Source organism: Cydia strobilella, chromosome 12, assembly GCF_947568885.1.
Source record: "Cydia strobilella chromosome 12, ilCydStro3.1, whole genome shotgun sequence".
Taxonomy (NCBI): Eukaryota; Metazoa; Arthropoda; class Insecta; order Lepidoptera; family Tortricidae; genus Cydia; species Cydia strobilella.
The window spans coordinates 16,257,458-16,278,534 of NC_086052.1; the positions used below are offsets into that span (position 1 = coordinate 16,257,458).

The 21,077-nt window shown below is 35.0% G+C and overlaps 1 protein-coding gene across 1 annotated transcript in view; it reads left to right on the top strand.

Annotated features, from left to right (window-relative positions):
* Window positions 1-21,077, top strand: part of LOC134746316 (mucin-2) — a 153,875-nt gene that overhangs the window by 117,569 nt on the left and 15,229 nt on the right. The window contains exon 20 of the mRNA XM_063680711.1: window positions 19,191-19,476. Coding sequence (XP_063536781.1) covers window positions 19,191-19,476 — 286 coding nt within the window. The remainder of the gene's footprint in view (window positions 1-19,190; window positions 19,477-21,077) is intronic.

Consider the following 21,077-nt stretch of genomic DNA (forward strand, 5'->3'; position numbering starts at 1 on the left):
GTTCAAATATAAATATTGATGTCATACTATAAGTACTACAAACAATTTTTTTCTTATTTTTACTTCGTGGTCAACGGCTAGGTTCTATATAAATACAGGTAGGTATACACATCTTTTACAAAATCTAATTGAAATTAAAACAACAATCATGTAACTATTGTAATTTACCTCTGATACACAAACGCAAACGTTTTGTTAAAATTATTAGCCTGTATTATAAATTTATAATAACTAGTACCTAGGTACAACCTAACACACATACTTAACCTTGTTAAAAAAACGTTATCGAGGGTAGGTAAATTAAGACATACGTATTTGTAATGCGAACACGGCAAATAACTATATTTATTTAATTACGCAAAAAATTGAAAAGACGAGGTCAAATGAGCGAAAATTATAGTTCCACTCATGCCATAAGATGTTTGGTATACAGGGTGGAACATTTCTAGCGACTGAGCTAAAGGACAGTGTTATGTAAGTGATCTACAATCGAGTTATTACAATCGCAAAGCTGGATTAAAAAGTGAAACAAAATCATTAAAATTAAATATGTTTATATCAGTGACAACCCTACAAAGTTATTTACATTTTTTATTGACACATGTCATGTCATTAATTTCGGATCTACTTGCTAGGGTTGAAACATACAGATTTTTTCACAAATGTTTAACAAACTGTATCTCACAAACGGTAAGAAATATTAACGTGATTAATAAGTGAAAAATAAAGTACGTGGCCTAAACAATTCCCCGTTTGCGTAAAGGTCGTTCGTTCTGTTCCACCCTGTATATAGGTATATGAAGAATTCACGCCAGTAGATTATTAAATAATTAAAAGGGGCAATTTAGTAATAATATTTAATGATTCTGTACCATCTTAAAATTGATATTTATTATAGGCAAAGGTTAAACTTCTTATTTTGTTAAATTAAATATATTAATAACGGGTCACTCACGTGTTTTAAGTCGAAAACGCTCGACATGTTTCACTCCGTACCGAGGAGCGTCATCAGGAGCTTGCGTCGACGGTGACGGACCGGCGCAGACTCCGTTATTAATATATTTAATATGTCTATGTCTCACGGAAGTTTTGTTAAATTGTTATCTATTTCCGCTGGTATTCTTAATTTTGATTACAATTATGACACTAAACAGAAAAATATTGCATGATTAACTTGTAAATAATGCATTAAGCTCGCCTACATTCGTATATTGTGTAATAGAGGTTAAAAATATTTACATTTCTATACCTAATTTAAGAAAAATTCGCATTACAGCACGCATTAGTTAAATTCATATAAGTTGACCCACATAGTAGCTAAGCCATATATGAGCCCTGACGCTCGCCCTTCACTTCAGATGACAATTCAGACCAAACTGACTTAAGACCGGACCAAATTGTGAGAAAATTCCGAGCCATTTATGAAGACATTATGTAGCCATTCTCGCGATTATAAATACCAGAGCATAAACTGGAGCGGTGAATTCAATTTCTAACATTCTTATGTAGCTATTAAATAAGTACTATGTTTATAGGCATTTGCTGCACACCTTTTGTAGTAATTTTCATTGAATAGTGCGGTAAAATCAGTTCTCCAGGTATTATAGAGGATAGGTAGAGCGAAAATAATAGACATCAAATACCCTAACAATGACAGTATATTTATCTTTTTTTTTATACTACGTCGGTGGCAAACAAGCATACGGCCCGCCTGATGTTAAGCAGTCTCCATAGCCATGTACGCCTGCAACTCCAGAGGAGTTACATGCGCGTTGCCGACCCTAACACTCCTCGAGCTCTGGCAACCTTACTCACCAGCAGGAACACAACACTATTAGTAGGGTCTAGTGTTATTTAGCTGCGGTTTTCTGTAAGGTGGAGGTACCTCCCCAGTTGTCCATGACATCCGCTGTCCTGTGCCCTACCACACAAAGCGAGATGTCATTCACAGTGCCTATACCTCTCTTTTGGACGTAGTTTAAGGACATACCCGGGTCCGAATCTAACCTTTATTGTACAATACAAAAAAGTAGGAATGGCGGACTTAATGCCGTAAGGAATTAAATGTCATAAAATTGTAGGTAGGTAGTCGATTTCTAGATTTGTTTAGAACAAGTTACATGAAGTTACTAATGTCGGTATGGAACTGACCATACTTAGAAAGGATTTAAGTAATTCATTGTTTTCGCTTAATAAAATTTCAACAATCTTTTTAGGGTTCCGTACCCAAAGGGTAAAAACGGGACCCTATTACTAAGACTCCGCTGTCCGTCTGTCCGTCCGTCTGTCTGTCTGTCACCAGGCTGTATCTCATGAACCGTGATAGCTAGACAGTTGAAATTTTCACAGATTATGTATTTCTGTTGCCGCTATAACAACAAATACTAAAAACAGAATAATATAAATATTTAAATGGGGCTCCCATACAACAAACGTGATTTTTTTGCTGTTTTTTTCCGTAATGGTACGGAACCCTTCGTGCGCGAGTCCCACTCGCACTTGGCCGGTTTTTATACTTTATTTCTTACTTAGTTTGCATACAAATGTGCTGGTTTTCGTTAAGGCCGTATATTAATATTCATAATCCATTGATACTCTGAACCCTGTAGTCCATAGCGGCAACATACTTAAAACAAGAACTACAATAAGAATTACGGTTCGAAACCGAACTACTAGAAAAGAAAAGCAATTTGTTTAAGGGTTTAGCATTACCTTATTGCGATCCGATCCCTACCTAATAGATATCCATGAATGGAATTGTTTCCTAGAGCAGATAGAAAGCTAAAGGTCTACCTCTCCAGGCATAGAAAGTTGTAACTGACAATACCTTAGCCACGTCGATACTCACTTCATTGACTATAATTTTCTTTAATATAGACGGTGACATATCACGACTCCCGCACATCCGCGGATCACGAACCGCACGACGGATCCCGTCTCATTGCATCGATTATAACAAGACCACAAATATTTGACCGATGATAGACCTTATTTCGTTGCATTAAAGCTTACAAATCGTCAGCTAAATTTGGAGTGTTTAATAGTTCTCTATTGTCTCTATTGCTAAATGCAAGCTCAGACTAGCCAGTTACTTATGACCTCAAGATACGTAAAATGTACACGTATTTAGATATACACATGTACTGGTTTTTGTCAGGTAAGTTAGGCGAGGGATATATCGTGCCCTGACAAATGTACTCATTAGTATTATCCGAGCTTTGATCCTAGGGCGCTTGCGCAAATATGGTGATGAAGCTGCTGTGTGCGTATATAATGTACTAGTGACAGGATGTGACAATGCGTAGGTTCGTTACTTACAGCCTTTATTAATACAGCATTAGGGTAACTTCGACAACGAGGAAAATCGCTAATATGTAGTTTACTAGAAGCACTTCATATATTTTCAACACTTACCATTATGATCTTGCTTAGGTACCTACTGTTGCTACAGTATAACAGTACCTAAGATATTAGATATAAGTTATTAGGTATTCTATAGTAATTTAAACTGTGTTTTTCTTATTTACTCCTAATACATGTTAATTATAAGATGTAATGTTTTGAAAAGGTGAGTCCCGCTAGTCACGCTAGAACGGACCGGCTCCGGGCCGAGGCAACCCACAGCGACACTTCGTTATCTACGACAGGTGACCGGTGATCACGTGATGTTTTCTATATGAAACGAAGTCTCGGATGCCTCGGCCCGGCCCCGGGCCGTTCTAACGTGAGTCGTCCGTATAAATATCAGCGTACAAAGACCTACTTAATAGACATGTTCCGAAAACAGTCCTCGATCTATAAACGTGCTTGAGTAACAATGCTTGATGAGTTGATGCACTGTTTATTTGACTAATGTATCTTAATGTTCCGAATGAATGAAGGAATGAGTCCGTTCATTAATAGTGAATAGTTGCAATTAAACTTGTCTACTGTCTGGCTTGATTGTAGTGAAAGCAAACAAAATTCATGATTAATTAATTACCTACACAATTTAATTTATTACACAATTATTGATACCTGGAACGTTTAGGATGATGCTGCCATCGAATTCGACAAGAATTCTACAGTTTGACATGAAAATTATCTTACTTTGACTGTATCAAAGCAGGTCAAATTTTAGAGAAAATTTATTTTTGAATAAAATTTTTGTAGACCTTAATTAGGTTAATAGTTTAAGTGTGAGTAGACGAGAGTAAAACAAACATTGCTACCGAATGAATCGCAAAAAAAATCACCACACTAACGTAAGGAAAATACTAACTGAAAACATAATAATTCAAATGGAATTGAACTTTATCAAATATTCATCATTTAAAATCATCACTTAAGTCAAAAATTCCACCAGCCAAGACAAGAAAACTATTCAAAATTTGCATGAAATATATTTGCTACTGTTGTTGATAAAATGCAACATTTTCATCAGTTTTTAGGGTTCCGTACGCAAAGGGTAAAAACGGGACCCTATTACTAAGACTCCGCTGTCTGTCTGACCGTCTGTCACCAGGTAGTTGAAATTTTCACAGATGATGTATTTCTGTTGCCGCTATGACAACAAATACTAAAAACAGAATAAAATAAATATTGAAGTGGGGCTCCCATACAACAATGCAGTTTTTTGCGTAATTGTACGGAACCCTTCGTGCGCGAGTTGACTCGCACTTAGCCAGTTTTTGAAGAATAAAGAGAGCCTTTACGAGTTGAATATTATTATGTGTTCCTAATTACAGTATTGGCTTAACATTACTGTTCAATATTTATGTAGAGCTCTCGAAAGAGAAAGTATTAACATTTTCGAGTCTAGATAAGAGTTGAAGCATTAACATTTTCGAGTCTAGATAAGAGTTGAAGCATTAACATTTTCAAGTCTATAGATACATATGAAAAGAGTAACAGGTGTCATCAAAGAATCAGTTAAAAGCCTCTCTGTAATCCACCATCATATTTGTAGGTAGGTGCCATTACTCATCCTGTACGAACCTTAAAGGTTAGTCGTCAAACCTGTTTCGCGGAGATGGTACAGACAGCAGATATAATTATCGTAGGTACACTATGTGTTATTGATAATATAGCATGATGCTAATTGAGTAGAAATATTTTCATTTGACATTTACGAGCTTTTGACTACAGAGCGTTAGAGGAATAAGATCTGATGATTTAAAAATACTATGACTGCTAAGAACCTCATTTGTCCCTGACGTCCCTGTGCAGTTTCAGACAATTTATTGCCACAAACACTTCCCCTATGTAATGAACTTCCTAACGAGATGTTCTTCAGGGACTAAAAGTAATGTAACAGGTTAATATTACCGGCCGTACGTTTACCACCGACGTAGTTTAAAATAATTTTACCTATATATTTTACACATCTAATTCGCTAACCCTACTTGTGCCGTATCATCGCTGTTACGTGCCACTCGCAGGGCTGAGCCTCTATTATTCACCTCACCTCTGACATAACCCGCCGGGACGTTTGTCTTGCAAACAATACCACGTTGCGACATTCCTAAAGGTTTAAGGGCCAGCTCAGTGATGACGCGTGGCCTAGCCAAGATGTAAATCGTTTGCGCAGTAGCGAACGAAACGCTAGTCTCTCTGTCGCACACACGTCGCACAACACAACCTAATATGGACGAATGATAGAGAGGCATTACCGTTTCGTTCGCTACGGTGCAGACGATTGACATCTTGGCTAGGCCCTCTAAGATTTTAAAACCTTGTAGCCATTTTGTTACATTTGGTATTGGTGTTTGATTTTTATATTTTTGGTAGGATGATTTGGAATTATCGATATGTATGCAACAAAAGCTTAACATGAACTTACCTTTAACTAACTTACCTACTTATTTAATCTTCTCAATTCTCGTACATCCCCATCAGATCTTTTGCTATTTTTATATACAGAGAAAAAAATATAATGCCATCAGGCATTCAGTCTTTATAGGCATAGTAAATACATGTTTTTTTTGTTTTTGGTCAATAAAGTAGAGTCTGTTCGGAAAGAGAAGAGTCGTGGAATGTATTGGGCCCCTCTCACACACTCTATAAACTAATAAAGAACATGGCATCCTATAAAACATGTGAAAATAACTTGGCTTGCCTTTAACAGCTAATACGCTAGCTTTCGAGCCTCATACGTTTGTTCATATTACTGGATATCGTTGAAAACTAAATATATGCAGTAAATTCTCAGGTGTTATAATCTCCATAAAATGAGTCAACAAACTTATAGTTATTTGTTATACAAGGGTGCAAAGTTGTATTTTACCCGCGAGTGTTTCAACACACAAGAAGTAAAATACATTTGCACCCGTGTGTAACACAAAACTTTTCCCCTCACTATAGCGAGGAAAGTGCAACATCCACAGGCGTTAGATCATCTTCATCACTGGAATCACTTATTTTTGTACGATATTATAACAGAAAACACTGGAAATTCTGATTTTTACGTGAGTCGGTGAGAAGTGCTTTTAAGTAAAAAAATTGTTGACAATGTTGACATTTCTGTTCTGACGTATGAAATGTCAACGATGCGTTTTGAAATTGCATCGACTCAACTTGTGCGTTCAGAATTATATTTAACATCATTATAAAAAATCTAACGTTTCTTATGGAATTTTTAGGTTTATGACTTAAAATTATTCATCGTCATCATCATCATCATGTCAGCCGACTTAAAATTATAAAATAAAGCTAAATTTGGTATTTTTTATTAGATTCTCAAACCATTTATTTAATGATAATTAATATCGAACGAACCATTATTATGAGCGTTTTACATTTTGTTATCTGTCAAGCTACTTAAACATGCACCATTCAAGGTCAAATTACTTTCCCCACTAGTGGATAAAATGCGTTTTTCCCCGCTTGTTTTAAAGGATAAAAGACGGCTTTCCGAGCTAGTGAGGGGAAAAGAGATCTACAAGAAGCCATTATAACTAATACGGCGAATGGCCATTTATTTCTTGAGTTCATACTGTGTAGTAATATTATGAACTATACTATAGGATACCTCAGGATATTACTTAACTTAAAATGAAAAGAGTTAAGTAATAGAATGATTTAAGAATGCATTTCAATCAAGCTACACGATTACTTACCTAAGATAAACTAGTGACTAGTTATTTAAAGTTAGGGTAGTTCGGGGGTAATTTAAGTAAAGACACAAGCACGCTAATTTTATTTTACAACTTTAGAAACTGCTTCTGGTGGTTCATGCCTTATTCTGATTGATTCTCATGATTTCACATTATTTCTTCAATGCTTCATCATGTTGGACTAAAACTTAAATATCCATGTCGGATATGTTAAATCTTCTAACAGCCATGCCTTCATCTAAAGTTGTCACCTCATCTTCAACCCCCGTTGTCTTCACAAAACACGATCTTCGTCTTAACTGGTATATGTATCTGAAACAATTATAAAACCAATTTTAAGATTCATTCTACTGTGAAGGAACTCCTAATAACCATGTCAAATAAACAAAGTTTGGAATGCTAATATCAATCATTTGATCAAAACCGGTTACACGACTCATTCAAAATTGTCTTCGTACTTATTGTCTAATGTTACCCGTAAAACAGAGGCAGTATTTTAGATGATGGTGTCTAATGTGTTTAATTAATATTGGTTTCAAATTTTAAATATTATGGCTTCGACGGAAGACCAGCGTCAAGGTATCGAAAGAGTGCCTTGACATAAGTAAGCTCAGTGGAAACCTTTTCAGTGGCGTGACAAAGTGTTATTATGACACGTTAACGTCGTTTAAACATCCCCAAAATATTTTTTATGCTACATCCATACGTGTGGCCGCCGTAAAAGGCCCTGTGTGATATAATAACGCCATGACGGGCTTTTGCACCTACGAGTGAGTCAGCGGTGGGCGCACCCACGGTATGCCTATAGTAAGATAATACTGTCGATTATGCTCAGTCGTTTTAGTCAGTTGGAAAGATTATGTGCCACTTTTCGCCAGAAAAAAACATTAAAACTCGTTACGCAACGTACAGCATCCTTATTGGAGATTTTGGATAAAAATATCTGTTAGATCTTTGTATTATTTACAGTTGTTGTTCAGAGCTAACCATTTATGTATTTAGCAAAAATAATTATATATTAAGTTTTAGTTCAACAGTTCAATATTAGTGTTAAATATTCATGCGAAATATCCCCGGATTTGTATTTACTTACATAAACATGTGTAAAATTTAACATATAAGCACTGGGCTGTTTACCAGTACGTCGCAATAATACGCGAGAGCATATACATGCTTTTCAATCGCCAAATGTCACTTGAAAACAATCATTAGTGCACAAAATGCATTTACATATATATGAAAAATAAGTATCTATAATTAATGTAATTATATATGAACAACAGAAAAACGCCAAAAACTGGAGTTTAGATACGTGATAGTGATCAATTATCCATTTAACAGTTTTAACCTACTTGTTAAACGACTTGTCAATCTAGATCCAGTGGATTTCGTAAGATTAAGTAATATAATCTAGTTCAAAATATATCACGCACGTAGCGGTTAATCAATATTATATGGGCATTGATTAATTCTTGGTGATTAAAGAGTCTGATGTGGACCGACGACCGACATACACCGCAAATGTTGCATAAACAAGTTATTATTTAAATTTAGACCATAAAATAAATTTTACATGTGTTATTTTATGCAGTCTATCTATCACTTTTTATTTTCGTAAAAGCATAATAATTGCTCCTTGTTAGGCCTTCATGGTTTAGCTATCTATGACTAGAGGACAATGTCAATTTGAATTCATTGACTTATCGATTGAGCTATCAAATAAAGCATATCTATATTCGTATATTATTATTTAATGTAATTAGATACACAACACTCCTTAATAAGTTAATAACCTCTTTATAGTATCGTTGTTATTGGTACATTTACAACTTAAATAATATTGTTTCTCTGCTATAATAGCTATGTTAAAATCCTATTACGATGAGAATAAGTAGCTTCATTTACCTAGCCTTCAGTGTAGATACGCTTTATATCTTGATATTGATTTTTAATTCTTCATATTTCTCCGTAGCATTAAAAGTAAAAACCGGCCAAGTGCGAGTCGGACTCGCGCACCGAGTGTTCCGTACTTTTTAGTACCTATTTGTTGCCGCTATAACAATAGCGGCAACAGAAATACATCATCTGTAAAAAAAATCAACTGTCTAGCTATCAAGGTTCAGCCTGGTGACAGACGGTCAGCGGAGTCTTAGTAATAGGGTCCCGTTTTTATCCTGAGGGTACGGAACCCTAAAAAAGACTCGTTTCTCGACATATACTTACGTAGCTTACGAGTATGTGGCGAAAGTATTCTACTGATTGCATCCAAACATAAGCGATTAATTGAAAAGAAAATAAATCACAAATATTCGCAAAGAAATCTTAGCATTTCATAAATTCCTCTACCTAAGTGACTAATGAGTAAAATAAATGACATTATAAAATCTTTGACCAACCTACAGTTTTAAAATAAAAAAAGCTGTATTGGCTAAAGTTAGATAAGGATAGCGAGTGAAAGCGGTTTTCTCCGCACGGATGCTGCGATCTTACTTTGGCACCTACAGTTGACTTTTCCTTGCGCAACCACGACAATACGATTAGGCAAGTGATGCGTGACGGATGAATACTACTGCCAGGCATATTTCGTTTTTTCATTTAGGTGATTTGAGAAAATTAGACATTTTTGCTGCGCATTCGACAGTGCTTTGTTAATTCGAAATTTTAGAAAACCATTTAAAGAAAATGTGTTAAAAACTTAAGTTAGGTTTAGGTACCTAGTTACAGGGATTGTAGCACTGCCGAAGATACATTTTCATTCATTTTATGTCGTCTTCTTCCGATTATCAAAATGTTTCAAATTGTAACATGAACTCGTGTGGTGACGGCGGAAACTGTAAATATAGGTATTTATTAAGGTTTGGTAAAAAACTACATATAAATAGCTACGTAATTATAATTTCACAAGCTGTTTAAAATATGGAAAGCTTAATTGTCCACGCGATTTCTATTGGACCAAACATCGATTTCAAATCGGCCAGCACGCAAACAAGACACGATTGTTTTTTTTGTTTTTTTTGCAACAGCGGTGTGAAGTCAAATGAGGAAAATAAAAATTTATTTATTAATTATGTAGAAAGCTTATTAGGAAATGAGTTGGGCGTCAACTCTTACGCAACATGCAAATTCCATTCAAGATCAAACCAAACAAGTAGTTCACGTAACTATCAGGTCAATTCGAGTTTTAATTATTCGATCTGTCTTCGGTATGACACTGATCTGTCGGTGTCATTTCTTCAACCTAAAGCGTCACTTTTATCACTGACAGATCAGTATTACATCGGAAACCGATCGAATAACTAAAACTCGAATTGGCCGCGCCCGCGTATTTGCACATTGCTATTATACTTGTAACTACACTTTGGTGGTGGCGATTAACCTAGTGATTTTGTTTCCTAAATTGCGACTGAACGATATTAGCGTGTTTTTGGTTAATTTACCTTGTATTTGGCAGTGTGAAATTATAAAAAACCTATTATTAGTTCTTATTATCTGATTATTTTGGGAAACTGCACGCAACGTTTACACATTCATATGTATATATATGTCATTTATTATTGACCATTAGATTCACAACAGAAATTACCACGCTAATTGTAAATATCTCAACTACAGCGGCACTTTTAAACGATTATAAAAAGTAAGTTTTACATTACCATTTTACAACATCATCAAGTTTACATTGAATATCCAACATTATTCCAATTCACATAAATAATTATAATTATAATTATATTTATAATGTAATGTAATATTATGAAATAAATAAATATCATATCATATCATAGTTTATCTCAGCCATTCTCATTTTAATCTGATTACTCCTTAGACCCTGCTCTGTTTACCGACTTTACTTCATAGACTGTCAACATCTAAGATTCTCTATACACCTTGGCAGTCAATTATAGAATAATCAATCCTATTAATATACAGATATATGCTAATTTCCTACAATCGGAGCCAAGGCTGGATTCCAGCATGTCGACACCGAACGCGACAACACGTTGAGACCACGCGACAAACGCTTATGCTTTTATTTGAATACATAATGCAATAATGACCAAAAGAAGACTTGATACGTGACATTGAAACCTGTTATGGTTAGAATCTAGGCATTAACTGTACAAATCCATATATCTACTACTCTTGAAATGAGAGAAGAACCGTATTTACTGAGAAATAGTAACGAATAAGAAAATCTATGATCCACTGTTCCGTCTATTTGAGTCCGTTCCGTCTATCCGTGGACCATTAAAGTATAACTTGCATTTGCTGGCAAGTTAAATAGAGCACTATAAACTAACCATGTAAAATTACAAGACAAGATTTATTTAAAAAGTTGGTACCAAAATATCGGTATCTACCTAATTAGGACTTGAATTAGGATTAGGGCTACAGGTGCGGCAATTATACGGACCGTGACATCGACGCATCACCCAATGCTTGCAATCATACAAATTAAGAGTAGTGGAAGCTCGCTTACCTCCCGGCAACATTCTTATTTTGGTACAAGATTCTAAACACGATTGAGGATTGTATGTCAAGAGTGTCAAGACACGAGACGAACTGTTTACTAATTTGTTTAACCTGATTTTACAACTCCCGTCGCATAGTGATTTTAAGAAAAACGGGAATTATGAATAGTTTGTAGTTGAAATTTTATCTTGGTGCTACTTTAAAAATATGTTATGAAAATTTTAGCTGTCGTAAAATACTTAATATACTTACATTGGATTCCTATAATTATTCAATAATGCATTTTTTTTTTTAAATAATTAAGTATCAAAAAACTACAAAATTAGAATACCCAGCAACGGAAAACAGAATACCCAACAATACAGTATGCGAGCCCACGTCCTTGTGTTGAAATAACTCGAAGAACACCGGAGTTATTCGGTCGTTTGCGTTGTTGAGTTGATACCTTTTTGAATTTGAAATTTGTATTAATACTTCTACCAAGTATCTTTAATACAAATTTCAAATTCAAAAAAGTATTTTGTAAGTAGACCGTAAGGGATATTTAAGCTCAAAGCCTCTTAAGCAAGTCGAGAATACTTAAGCTAGTTAAACATTACCTGAGCCACTCCTCAATAATCGCTCAACAACGCAAACGACCGAATAACTCCGGTGTTCTTCGAGTTATTTCAACACAAGGACGTGGGCTCGCATACTTCGCCCACGGTCAAGGCAGTTCGGTTTCAACCTGTCAGGCAGATGAACGTATGTGATATATATTGAGCCTCACGGCTTGGAATTAATTATTTTAGCTGCCCATTTCAATTGGCCGAATTGTAAGGACAAGGAAGTAATGTGCATTGAACAAAGCATGAAATAATTTATTATTATTATTTAATTAGGTAAATACACATAATATACAACTTAATTACAAAAGTACCGTTAAACCAGTAAGGTTTGTCTCGGTACACCATCCGCAGTAGATTTGATACAATAATAGAATATAACAACAACATAGGAAAGTTCATAACATGCTCAATTTAAGTAATATTCTATAATGATTTTGTATAGTCATAAAATTACACGAAGTTATTATACGCAGATAGCATAAAACATTAGTTTTCTAAAGAGTACACAGTAGGATTATGCTCTTCTGCCACTGGGAGATATCTTGATCATAAGATGTACAATTATCACTGTGTCTGTTCCTCGGATTTCATGTACCTAAACTATAATAGATACATGCATTAGCTTAGTCATTTTGATTGGACACAACCTTTATTTCTATAAAACTCTACATATTTTCATTTTCTTGGAAGCTTATATCACAAATAAACACCTGCCCATATAACGCATATATATATTGTCTATATAGTTATTCCGTGAAACAAAGGTATTTTTCTGCAAAAATAAATAAAGTGACATAAACTGATGCCCAAGTCCGATTCCAATAGTTATTTATTCGATACAACCTTACGATCGCCGTTTACTATTATTATTCCGATAGTACCACGACCTTTGCTCGATTCTGTATTAATTGGATATTTATATTCTCATCACGAGCTTGAGGCCCTCAACATCGAATACCTACCTATCAAATAACATCTTGTTTTTAAGCAAACATAGTTTCTTAACTATTTTGTATTTGTATGGTGCCTCTTCATTTACCTACTAAACAACTAAGGTAAGGTGGGATAAGACTATTACTTGTATGGAATTCTCATACATTTGTCTTGCCCCGAGCAAAATAAACTATGTTAGTCTTACCCCACGTTAGCTTACTATTCATAGAACATTTCATTTCGAAGATTTTTTTTACAGATTGTTATATTAAATTGTTATCTCGATAAATTTAAAAAATATATAATTCCGATCTTTTCCCGATTTTTTTTTTGTGCAATGCAGAATAAATAAATAACAAATAATAGTTACAGAGATTTCTGTAATCTGGTTTTACGGAATAAAGACACCGTCTGTCAACCCTGCGAAACCAAAAACCAAAAACGTTAAACATAAGAAAACAACTCGCAATTTTCATTTGATTACTTTGAACAATCAAGAAAGCCTTTACCATCTGGTGTGGTGAAAAATAAGTAATTAATAATAATAATTGCATCAATCTCACAATCAGCCACAGATCCTACTGAATGGAAGCCACGATTGGCGTAGCATGGGATGTAGGTGTTCTGTTCAGTAATGAACTCCTTTTTAGACACATAATGTATGCTCTAGCCTCGCATCCCGCATTAAGTATGCAGGTGATGCCGGTGATGCAACCTTGTTGGAGTATTTTAAGTTCTTATTTTGTATCCCACAGCGCAGTCAATTCTGGATTACGAGCCTGTAGGTAAATACTTATGACAATTCTAGAGATTTTTTTTGTCTAATATTTTTTGTCTAATAATTTTTTGTTACTACCTACTCCTTATAAAACAAAGTCCCCGCCGCGTCTCTCTGTCTGTATGTCTATATGTTCGCGATAAACTCAAAAAGTACTCTAAATTTTCATGCGGTTTTCACCTATAAATAGAGGTGATTCTTGAGGAATCTTTAAGTGTATAATTTGTTAGTTTGCGAAGCTGAAGCGGATTAGATAAAGGTAAAGCAAATCTTAAGGTTACTTTTTCTTACAATTAGCGTCAGTAACTAAAGTCATGTCGACTGTCTGTCGACATTATTCTTACAAGTGTTTAAGTTACAGGCTGTGTAAGGGCATGGCATTTCTTGCGCACGTTTTTAGGTATGCGTATGCGTGAGCACATATCCTACAACTTTATATAAAAAAGTTTCCTGTCGATTAAGAAGTTAATACTAAGTTGTCCACTGATGTAAAAATGTGTCTTAGCGCCATGCACCATCCCACTAACCCGCCGGGGTTAACTGGTTAAATTAACCGTTAACCCAGTGTCAAATTGTACTGGTAACCATGGTAACTACAGGTTTAACCGGTTAACCCCGGGTTAGTGAATGGTGCAAGTGGCCCTAAGTAGAGTAGAGTTAAAGTAAAGTTTAGCTAGTGACAATATATTTATACAAATTGACTAAACTAAATATATATAAATAGTAAACGCAGATAAATGTTTCCCTGCATTTAACTGATACTTTTGCATAGAAACGTGTATGTATATGCACACCACACCCTTAGTAATAAACTCCTATGGCCTATGGTCATATATTTGACTAAGGCAATACGAGAAGTACCTACTTCTATTAGCAAGATTTAAAGCTACTAACACCTAGTAAGATAATAAAGCTTATAATAATACATTACGATAAAAGTGCGAAAAGTAGGAACGTATTTGCACTTGTATTGTACGTTTTACAGTATAATACATATGGCCCTTTAAATTTTCGACATTGGCACGTAAAGTGCTAATTACCGCACTCGTTCCAAATTTCCTACTTTTCGCACTTGTATTGTCAAAAGTCAAAAGCATTTATTTGTTCAAATGTACTATTATAAGCTTAACCGCCTATCATAATATTCATAAATCATAATACACAAAACTGAGCCTACGCCCCATACACACCTAGCCGTCACGCGTACTTACGCACCAACCGGCCGTAACCACGAGATGCAATCTCATTCACAACACACAACACACTTATCTTAAATTACATCGTTCATTTGTAAGTTTGGAGAACGTAATAAACATATTTGCTAACAGATTAATACTATAGTGATCTTGAGATGATGTAATAATGCTACAAAGCCAAAACATAACTATTTTGGTTAGATTCCGTTTTTACAGTTTCTATTTGATTTCATAAAGTTTAATGCATTCCGTGAATATTTTACGGAGCGCTAAAAGAAATTTAGTTTAAGATAAAAGACAAAAAGTTCAAGACTGATTGCCTTCGTACATGTAACTAGCTAAGACACAACGTATAAAGTCTACATTATGGTACCTTTAACATAGTTTAGATAAAAAAAACAGGCAGTGTAATACCTATGACGATATCGATATGTAGATATAATTAATTAACGGATGAAACTTTCTCCAATTTACTCACATTCGAAGCAGATTACATAAACCACAGCCGTTACGCAATTTCGGTAACTATTAAATAATTATCAATTATCATTATCAGGTACTCAATTACTCATACTTGGTCGATGATTCAAAGACAAACTTCAATGGTAATTACGGTAGATGACAACCGGAACAAATATTTTAATCAGTTTATTAATAAGTAATCGAATTTAAAGCATTCTCGTAATAATATTTAAGGCCAAAGAATTTAATAATTTATTTAGTAACATTCATAATAAAGTAACAAAATAACATCCGTTATTAAATTAAACAATTATTAGTATTATTAAATCAAACTAAAACATTAATGGCTAATATTTATACATTATGTTATAACTTTATATTAATAGTTACACAACTCAACGGATCACTTCCTTATCTATTAACAACTACTGATTTGTAAAGGCAAGGCCGAGCAAATAATACTGCTTGTCCTTCGTTTAACAAAATCTATCTCACTTTAGGATACCTCGTCGAAAAAATAGCGTACGTAATGGTCATTGTCGTAGCTCAAAAAGTTTATCGTAACTAATTACGTAATTTAGAATTAATTTAGCCAAACAGCTACCTGTTTGGCTTGTACAAAAACATTGCGATTAGTTTATATAGGTACAGTCAAGTGTAAAAATATGGGTGCACTCACCATAGGTACTCAAAAATATGTCAGATATGTAGCTCTTATGTCAGCGAATTAAGAACTATGGGATGTTTTTGAGTAAGTTGTATGCACCCATATTTTTAAGTTTAAAAATATGGGTGCATGTTACATAAATTGTTATACATACATTGGTTTAATTAACTTTGTCCTTATTTAAAATTATATATACCTAGAATAGACTAGACTTTTTAAAGATGCATAGGGAGGTAAGATAGGTAATGACAATCGTGTGTCTGCATGACTTTCACGCCTATACACGGTGGCTAGAAAATAAGTGCATTCCCGATATTCCCGTTGCCAGGGAGGTTTGGGGATTATACTGAGCGACTTTTACTATGGGACCAACCCCGAAATCGCAAAAAAACATGTACTGTTTCATACATTTTGGCTGGTCCATTTTCTATGGGATATGGTTTAAATATAAGCACAACCAATATGGTCTAAAATTAAACAACTTTTTACTTCTCGACCGAAACCACAAGAACAAGCCATAATTGTATTATTTATTTACAACTTTAGGTTTTATAGACGAATACTGTTAATGTATATTGTTATTGTTAATAAAAGAAAACATTTACTTGAAAAAAAAAACCATCACTACATGTTAGTTATTTAAGTTGTAAATATGTTGTATTATTATTGCATATGTATTTTATTGTGTTTTAGTAGTTAAATAGGTCGAAAGTATATTTAAATTGATCATTGAGCAAATAACTATACTTATATACTGTAAACAGTAACATTATACCGTAATTTTGACCACAGGCTTCACCGCAAATCGCAGTTTCTACCCGACGGCTACTGTCACTATTATTAAATCTCTCGTCAACTATGGCTGAAAGCAATGTTTCTACCCATAATATTTTAAATATGCATACTAGTATCTACCACACTACTACTACTACTACGCATACATACTACGCGTACTATGCATAGTAGCAATAGCACAGCCCGCGCAGCATGGTTTCCCCTATCACTAAGTCCGTCACTTTCGCACTCACATACTTGTTAGAACGTGACAGGCATGGTGATAAGCGTACCGTGCTAAGACTCCTGGTACCTTTACTCTAAGAACAAATTAAATTATTTTCTATGAAAATATTTTAATTCGTGTTTTTTTCAAGTAGACACACTATTATTTAAACTATAAACTGAAATAAATGTCATATACGAAGGAAAAATATACCAAAGCCTCCAGTGTCCAGAGCTGGAGTGGTTATTTCAGTTTGTTTAGAACATTATATTCTGAACGTTTAACCGTAGACGCTACGAGTAGTAAATGTGTACTTACTTAAATAAGGTAAACGGCTGAAAAAATAGGCTGTCTAACACTAGGGGTTAGACAGCCTATAGTTCCATTAGTAGACAATCCGTTTGTTATCTCTATTGCTTGGAATTAGGATTAAAATTAGGTAACTATTGGCACAATGTCCAGCACTGGGATATTTAACGTTATGTAAAATGATCTTTAATCCATGTTCTTCCTCGCGTTATCCCGGCATTTTGCCACGGCTTATGGGAGCCTGGGGTCCGCTTGACAACTAATCCCAAGAATTGACGTAAGCACTAGTTTTTACGAAAGCGACTGCCTCTGACCTTTCAACCCGGAGGGGAAACTAAGCCTTATTGGGATTAGTCCGGTTTTCTCACGATGTTTTCCTTTACCGGAAAAGCAACTGGTAAATATCAAATGATATTTCGTACATAAGTTCCCAAAAACTCACTGGTACGAGCCGGGGTTTGAACACTTTGAACCCGCGACCTCCAGATTTAAAGTCGCACGCTCTTACCGCTAGGCCACCAGCGGTTGTTATCGAACTTAAATAATAGCATATTGAATTAAGGCAAATTGTTAAGACAACACACCCACTTGTAACTGTTACAGACAAATTATGCCTATATAGCAATTAACTTTATACATTAAAAACTAACGACACAAGCTATGTATACTAAGAACCATACTTATGATAAGATATAGGATATAATATTGTTTTTCTTTATATTATTCTCGAACTCCCCATTGGCACACAAACCTCCATAAGGTTTTGCCTACGATGGGTCTTGTAATAATCTAATAAACTGTAATTTGTTTCCTTATTCAATAGAAAAAAAACATAACATTACTAACGGTCATTGGGTGACCGCATTTATTCATTAATATTCATTATTGTAACAACACTAAATTTAGATAAGTAGAGATAGGAAATCAATAAAATAATACAGTGAACACTGTTAGAGATACTATAATACTAATTCTACTGAAAATCGGGACGATTTATTTGTAAATCCTACAAACCTTAATCCTTTCAGATATTGTCTAATGGCGTTATTAATAAACGCGTTACTGGCCTGAATTAGCTGTGAATCGTTTGTCTTATCTGTCATTTTGACTTATGTATTTGTAAGAAAGGGATAAAACATAACTAAATCAGGTCCCTAAAGTTTTATGAATAAGGGGGTAACAGTATTAAAAAAATGGTTAATTGAATTTTCTAAAAAAGGTAAATTACAACGAAATTGTCATGCAAACTAATCTAAAGTTAAATCTTTAACAAAAAGCAATACAAAAAGCTCCAGGGTTACTCTCAACACTCGATCGATTCCACTTATTTACATTTTTAACTTCCTTGTTAAATAATAACAGCCCACTGTCATTATACTTTAGTTGATTGTAACCCTGAAGATTTTTTGTTTTGAAGTACCTACCTGTTAGGTAGAATCCAAAAAGTTTGACTTGTTATCTCATTTTCTATAAAAGTTTTCCGGTCACAACTGATTTTACCCCCCCTGTCTTAGTCCACCTGGTGCATGGCTCTATCTTTAATCAATTGTTTTTTTCCTTAATAAGTTGTATGTTTTATTTATTTTTTTCAACTCGACGTCAAACTTTTCGAAGTCTACCAATTTATGATCCAAAAATTAAAGAAACTCACCATGATATTTCCTCCACAGACTGCAAAATCCCGGCAGCCGTTCCTCCGGCGAACAAAAGCCACAGCTCCTCCAGACACCACGGACACCGACTCCGTCACCGAATCCATCGACAACGAGACCACCACAAGCAAGTTCACTCGACGGGGCAACTCCAAATTCAAGACCCGAAAGGAACTCGCCCGGAAAGAAATCGCGAAGAAAAACGAAATTGAAAATGGAACGCGACGGCCATCTTTGAGCGGTAGCGCGGTGCGCAGTGAGCGCCCGCGCAGCTTCGTGCGCCGGAGGCTTGGAGGGGCGAACGGTGAGTCCGGTTTGATAGCTATGCGAGAGGCTGCGTGTTTGCGGTTGAGGTTTCTCTGCGCTTTTCGCATTTGAAGGGTTCAGTTTTGGATCGTCTCCGGTCGACTAGTTAGCATTTTCACTTGTAATAGCTATAACTATGAATAGGTATACTGCCTAAGTTTCTTTCTTATATAATACTCGTCCGCTCTATTTTTCTTGTCTTAACCAAATAGAGCTCGAACAGGAATATCTGCGTCTAATCGTGACATCATGGATTGGAATGTACGGATAGTTATTTTAAGCTTTTCCATTGTTTTTTTTTTTTTGCCTTAAGGAGTTTAACTCAAACGGAAAACTTTTTAACAAAACAAGCCCAACAGATTTTATATATACGATGATTATTGAAATTATCTTTTTCATTATAAAAACCGCAATTGTATTAGAATAAAAAAATGGCATTACGTACAACTCTGGACCTGTTATCGCATAGTTTTTTTTATACCACGTCGGTGGCAATCAAGCATACGACCCCCCTGATGGTAAGCAGTTACCGTAGCCTATGGACGCCTGCAACACCAGAGATATTACATGCGCGTTGCCGACCCTTGCAGAATAGATCAATCAAATCATAACATCTTATTTTGACATGTGCAATAAGATTGTATTAGATATCATACTTATTCGTGTGTAATTAAGTAGCCAGCAGTTACCCAATCACGTCTTAGTCATGCCAGTTAGTAGGACACTATTAGTCAGTAATTGAAAGTCAAGAACAGTGAGCGTTGAACCCAGCACCATAGTCAACCGATCGCCGATAAGATTTCCCGTGGAAATCGTGACATTATGAGGCTGCGGTGATTGCATGTGGTTACTGTTTATATTGAGTGGGTTACGGTTTACGGTGTAATCATGACATGTAATCAAGAGTTCATTTCCTTACTAATCTTTCCATATGAAGTATTGGAGTAGTACATCAATAACTACTTATTTAAATACGAATAGAATTTTAGAAAACTGATCTAGCGCAGGAAATCGCCATCGTTCTTTATTTATCGCCATTAATATGCAAATACAATACAAAATGTATATTTCGATGGGGACAATATGCAAATTATTCAACAATGTATCTAAAAACAATAAAATAAAACTTTTTAATACATCCTTGACAAACTCGAAACTAAACCAAATAAGTACCTATTAGAATACATTATGCAATTTCTACCTACATTAAGATAACATGCTTAGAAAGCCGGTAAGGCTACAGGTGTAACAGGTATCCTCTACTATGTGATAGCTCATCTCCATTCCAACTCTCCGCCATTCATGTTTTGTCCGATGTTTACATATTAGTCCTCAGGTGGTATGGTGACGTAAAGCAAAGCACGACTGAGATGAAAGCCTGCACAGTTTCTCTGCGTAATGGTTATGTGACAGATTACTGAACGCTTACAGTTTTAGGCCGGTTCCACTATGTATCTGTCTATACATAATTTTCTAAAACTTTAGTTTTGCAATCGACAAATCCGCCCTTAGTTACTTAAGTTCGTTTCTGTACCTACATATATTTTTTATACAATCGAATGCAGTAAGATATTGAGGTTTCAGCTACCTTAGTATTCT